Source organism: Mesoplodon bidens (assembly GCF_964165515.1).
Source record: "Mesoplodon bidens genome assembly, chromosome: 3".
NCBI classification, from domain to species: Eukaryota; Metazoa; Chordata; class Mammalia; order Artiodactyla; family Ziphiidae; genus Mesoplodon; species Mesoplodon bidens.
In genome coordinates this window covers 175,956,962-175,962,961 of record NC_138178.1, presented here as the reverse complement: position 1 = coordinate 175,962,961, position 6,000 = coordinate 175,956,962, and the positions used below count along the sequence as shown (strand labels likewise).

Here is a 6,000-nt window from a genome sequence, read left to right as displayed (position 1 = left end):
AGAACAAGAGTTGCTTTTCCTGGCAGCCTGGTGTTAGAGGGGAAGGTTCTAGAATATCGGGTGCAAGTCCTGGGTTCTTCCCAGGGACCCTGAGCAAGGCCTGGCCCCTGTGTGGGCCTCAGCTGCTGCATCTGTAAAGGGAGGGTTTGGGGTGGATGATCTAGAATCTTCCACCATCTTCTGGCTTTGGGTCCAGAACACGTGCCAGGTGCTGTGTAGAATGGGCAGGTCCTTCCTGGTCCTTCCTGGTGCGGTGGCGGGTGGTTGAATCCAGCTGCAGAGTCTGTCTCCTCTCCGCATTCCTGGTTCCAGTTTCCCTGCTTGCAGTGGCCCAGGTTTGCATTTTAGTCCCACAAGCCACACCTGTGAAGGGGTCCCCCGCCTGTGTGCAAGCTCCCGGGAGATGCCTCTCCTTGTCACCACCCACCCTGCAGGGCCACCGTCTACAAGTGTCCGCATGGCAGGAACTGCTGGCCTGGGCGGTGGGCCCCTCGTTCCTTGCCTTTGAACATGAATCTGCTGTCTGCCCCCCTTCGTAGAAAGGATTGTTCAAACCTTTTATTTGTCCAGGCCAATCACAAGAAGAATCACCTGGACTGTGTTGAAAGTATCTGGAGAGACGTGTCGCCGAACCAGCCGGCAGCTGCTCCTGTCTTTAGGGAAAGTTGGGAACCCCCTGAAATCCAAATTCCCAGAGGCCAGCCAAGGGCAACCTTGCAGGCAGACCTTTCTAAGGACAGTGGTCTCGGGCCTGTGCTGTGAACTGCTCTCTGGCCAGGGGTGTTGCTATATTTTAGAAAAAACTTCACTTGGATATTTAAGTTGACTGTTTTTTTCCCCTTTCCAATTTTTTTTAAGAATAAAAAGACTCAAAGTAGTTTGCCTGAAGATTGACAAGACAATAGGTTTGCAGTTAGTCAACCTCAAAACGAATCTCAGTCAAATTAAATTCACTCTCGCTCATCTTGCAGGTGCAGTTCACCCTGGCCTCGTGGTGGTTTAAGACCCCAGGTGTCGCTGAAGAACAGGGCGGGCGTGCTGCTCCGTCGTTCGACCCCAAAGCAGTGAGCAGAGGACCTGGCCAGGTGTTTCTCGGTTTGCGAGAACTGATGCCGTCGGGTTATTGCAGTGTGAGACCACCCCTGCCCCCCAGCAGCCAACATACACCCAGTCTGGTGTCTGGGGCCTCGGGGCCTGGCGGGGACACTCACTGCTCTGCCGGCGGGTGGGTGTCACTAGAACGGGTGTCCACTTCGTGAATTCCAACAATTCTGGCCAGTGTCTTTTCTTTCTTTTTCTCTTTTTTAAAATTAATTTTTATTGGAGTATGGTTGCTTTACAATATTGTGTTCTGACCAGTTTCTGAATCTGGAATGATTTCGGTTGCCTCTAGATTAAGGTGTTTGTATTCATTTTTGCCTTCTGGAATGAGTAATAGTGTCGGCTCTCCAAAGGGGAAATAAGCCCTCTTGGGAGTTTTCACCACCCAAGGGAAAGGACTCCACGGGCTCCCCGCTGACTCGGGCCTTGGGTCCCTCTGTGTGGGTGACTGAGGCCGCGGGTCAGTGGGGTGGGAGGTGCGCACGCATCTGGCCGTGTGAATGGACCTGATTGTCTGCCAGTCCTCACGGCCGGGCCGTCTGGAAGGAGGCCTCAGCAACGCATGGGGTCGCACACAGTAATGAGCCGCGGGCGCTGGGGCTGCTCTCTGCAGGCCTTTCCAGCCAGAGCCCCTCGGTCCAGAGCACTGGCACGGGAGGAAAAGAAAGAAGAGCAACAGGTAGGAAAGTCTGGTGCGAGGTGGCAGGTGAGGAGGGTTGGAAAGCTCCGAAGCCCCCGTGGCCGGCGGTGGTAGCGGTGGGGACACGTGGCTCCCCTGGGGTGTCTCCTGCCCCCGCTGCTCAGACCTCCTGCGCACGCGGCCAGCCTTTGAGAACAACCTTGGGCACCTTGCAAACAGTGAGCATTTGGACTTAGAGACTCATTTCCGCCTCCTTCGGCCGCCTGGGACGGCTCTGTGTGCTGGGGACCGAGGCTCCACGGCCTGGCCACGGCCTGTTTGTGCAAGCCGGTCAGGGAGCTGGGGCGGCCTGAGTGTGGCCCTCACCAGGGTCATGGCGCCTGCTCTTTGGAGGAGCTGCTGGGAGGAAATGAGCTCAGACCCCTGGTGGTGGGCAGGGTGGAGCCAACGCGGGGAAGAGGGCTTTAAATGATGGGCCTCAGGCTGAGCCCCCGGCAGTGGTGAGCCCTTGGGCTTTCTGGGGGCTGTGGGATACTTATTGAATGCACTAAAAATATATATTTATTTCTTTGGCTGCACCGGGTCTTAGTTGTGGCACGTGGGATGTTTAGTTGCGGCACGCATGCGGGATCTAGTTCCCTGACCAGGGGTCGAACCCGGGCCCCCTGCACTGGGAGTGCAGAGTTTTCACTGCTGGACCACCAGGGAAGTCTCTATCGAATGCATTTTTAACGATGTATTTGCAGGGCAGATCATGCAAAATTTGCCAAGGTCAGTGATGGAAGAAATATTTAGGCATGTGAGGGGTATGCTCTACTTGATTCCACTGCTAGAAATGGCTAACTGGCTCAGAAATCCTTTTGTCATCAGTTTTTAGATCTTTATGATGCCGATTCAGAAGATCTCCCCGGTCACTCCTCCTGTAGTTTCAACGACTGCTCTCTGGGCGATGTGAACTGTGACGTGCCTTTGCACATGCTTAACTCCAGGAGTGCAGGGGAAGTGAGCTTAGAAGACCCCCTCTCGGGGAACATTCCAGTCCTGGTCCTGACGGCCGCCAGCTGGGCCCCTGCATCCCCGGAGGCCAGCGGCCTGGAGGTGCAGGGGCGGCTGGCCAGGCTCCTAGGACCCCCGGAGGACTCGGGGATGGCGGAGGAGGACTGGGGACCCCACGAAGTCGGCAGACACCAGGGCAGAGCCACAGCATCACGACCGCCACCTAGACTCGGGACCGAGAGGGACAGGGGGCCCAAGCTCTCACTCTCCAAGAGGAAACTGGAACTTCTACTTGCAGAGCCTGAGAAAAATAAGAGAAAGAAGCAGTATGTGGCCTAGACCAAGGTGAGCGGGGTGGGCGGGGTCACCTGGGAGCAGGTGTGATGCGTGACAGGCCAGGGCCTCAGCCGTCAGAGCAATGCTGACTAACATAAAAAGGGAGCTTCCGTGAAACCTGTGGCCCCTTTATGTCTTTTTTTAAGGTTTAAACAATAGAAATGTATTGTCACAGTCTTGGGATCTAATAGTCCGAGACGAAGGTGTTTGTTAGTAGTTTACGTCCTAAATAATGTCTCTGGGCCCCACTACCTCGCCTACAAATGGGTTTCCAGTTCAGGAAAGGCCCCGCCTCCCTTGAATCCCAGAGAATTTCCTTACTTTTGCTAAACATTTATGTATTTTTTAAGCCTTGACTCGGGGCGGTAGGGGCCCACTGCTCTCTGGCTGACGTGTCTCCCGTTGGGCCCTTACGCCCCCAGAGCTCTTCACACGCAGCTGCTCTCGGGGGGCTCGGGCTCTCGGGATTGATGACAGAGTTTCGTCAGGAGAGTGAAAGCAGATGGGCCCCCGTCCCTGGCCTGAGAAGACTCCCTCTGCCCCGTCCCGTCCTTTCTCTGTCCCGTCTCCTCTCCCGAGCAGGGTGCCCTGATGGGGTAACATCTGAAAGAACGGGTGGCGGAGGCTTGTTCCTTTTTCTGTCTCACTGAGCCTTTTTTTTTTTTGGTTTGTTTTATTATTTCTTTGGCTGCATCAGGTCTTCGTTGCTGCGTGCGGGCTTTCTCTAGTTGCGGCGAGTGGGGGCTGCTCTTCGTCGCGGTGCGCGGGCTTCTCATCGCCGTGGCTTCTCTTGTTGCAGAGCACAGCCTCTAGGCGCGCGGGCTTCAGTAGTTGTGGCACGTGGGCTCAGTAGTTGTGGGCTCTAGAGTGCAGGCTCAGTGGTTGTGGCACATGGGCTTAGTTGCTCCGCGGCATGTGGGATCTTCCCGGAGCAGGGATGGACTCCATGTCCCCTGCGTTGGCAGGTGGATTCTTAACCACTGCGCCACCAGGGAAGCTCCTGGTCCCCCTTTCTGCCAGCTCTGCCCACTGTCTAGCCTGAACCCCTGATGGCAGGTGAGGGGTGGTCTGATGTGGGGTCCCTCTTAGGGGGTGAGGCTGGGGGGCAGGAAGTAGGGGCCCCGGGTACTCCTTGTGGGGTCCATGGGGAACCCCAACGGGGAGCCTCAGTCCTGGGCCTGCAGTGCCCTGCCTCCACCCCCAGGACACACGGGGATGAGGGTCGGGCAGTGGGAGTGGCTCCTGCCCTGCCTTGCCCTGCCGTGTGTTCCCCCTGCTCCAGGTCTTCAGGGTTTCTAGGATGGCATTCCTTCCCCTGTGCCCTGGAATCCCTGCCTGGCACCACCCAGCACCTGTGCTCAAGACCCTTCCCCGTAAATGGGGTAGGGGTGGCGAGGAAGGGTCAGACGGGGCCAGGCACCCACGGTGGGCTTCCGGGGCTCTCCCCGGCATTAGCAGCGCTTGGGCAAGAGCCTGCGGCACCGTTAAATACGCCCGGTGACTGAAGAAAAGCTAAAAAGCCTTATTTATTGCTTCAGAGAACATGTAAAATGGGCCCCAACCTTCAGTCTGATACCGCTCTGGACTTCCTCAGGCCACGCAGGGACCCCAGAGGGCCCGTCCGGAGCCGGGTGGGAGGCGGCTCTGGCTCTGAGGCCCCAGGCCGCTCCGCGGAGGCCGCTGGGGCTGGGAGGGTGTGGGCAGGGCCAGGGCGTCCAGTCGGGCCTCAGGCCGTCACGGCGCTGGGGCCGAGCTTGGCTCACAGGCAGCCCGCGGCAGGACGGCCGGGGTCACGGCGGGGCCTGCGCTGACGCCTGCGCCGGCGCCCCGGCGCCCCAGGAGCTCTCGCGAGGCCCCGCACAGGCCAGAAACCTGCTTCGCAGGACAGCACGCCCGTCTCTTCCACCCGCCACCCTAGGGTCGTGGGAACCAAGGTGCCAGAGAGAGGAGGCGGGACGAGGGCGTCCACCTGGGCCACGGGTTCCCGGTGACGGGACACGGGACACGGCACCAGCCCCACGCTCCGGGAGCGCCAGCGCTCTCCTAGGAACGGGGCTGCCTCTGTGTTGTGAAGGGTCCAGGGTGCCCACAGGAGCCGGAGCTGAGACAAGAGGCCGGAGCCGGCTCATGCTTAGTGTTTTATTTCATAAAACAAGCCACGCTTCGGCCCTCAAAGCCACGTCCCTGTATCCCTCCCGTTTCCGCCTCCCAGCCGTCTGGCTTCTTTCGGCTTCTTCCAGCCTCACACCAACAACTTTCCTTTGACAAGTCCGTACCTTCCACACATCCTAATGATGAATAAACGTTAAATATTAATTTTACTGTTACAGGAAGGGGCGCTAGAAAAGGCGAGTCTCACTCGGTGCAGAGAACGGCGACGCCGCGCTCGTAGAAGCTGCGCGGGTCCTCCTTGGTCGCGATTTCAAAGTCCACGGTGAAGATGAGGTCTGCTCGGGTGAAGTTCAGGTAGACGGGGAGGGTCACCTGCGAGGAGAGGGGGCTCTGGAGCAGGGGCTTCACGCGAGAGGGAAGGGGCGGGTCCTCCTGTGACGCAGGCACTCGCGGCCGGAAGGGGGCGGGGACGTCGCCCCGGCGCCCCCCTCCTCAGAGTCTCCCTGACCCCAGAGGACGGGAAGGAGCCACTCACCACGTTAGCCTTTTTCTCTGCGTTTGTCTGCTTGACCCAGCGCAGCTGCGTCAGGGGGAGGACGGTGGAGATGGCGTTGGAGAGCGAGAGCTTGTTGTTGCTGCACGTGGCCCCCTGGAGCTTCAACCCTGTCGGGGGGGGCGGGCGGTCAGGACCCCCGAGGGGAGCACGAGCTGCGCGGCCACAGGCCTGGGCTCCAACTTAACACGTGCGCGTGGGAACCACCAGCAGGCAGCCTGCGAGGGGGCGATGGCCGAGCTGCAGGCCCGGGGACGGGGGA

At 58.9% G+C, this 6,000-nt stretch overlaps 1 protein-coding gene across 1 annotated transcript in view; it reads right to left on the bottom strand.

Annotated features, from left to right (window-relative positions):
* Positions 1–5,198: 5,198 nt before the first annotated feature.
* DYNC1H1 (dynein cytoplasmic 1 heavy chain 1) overlaps positions 5,199–6,000 on the bottom strand; it is a 66,446-nt gene continuing 65,644 nt past the window's right edge. The window contains exons 77-78 of the mRNA XM_081230051.1: positions 5,721–5,848; positions 5,199–5,557 (exon numbers count right to left, since the gene is read on the bottom strand). Of these exons, the coding sequence (XP_081086177.1) occupies positions 5,429–5,557; positions 5,721–5,848 (257 nt within the window). The 3' untranslated portion in view covers positions 5,199–5,428. The remainder of the gene's footprint in view (positions 5,558–5,720; positions 5,849–6,000) is intronic.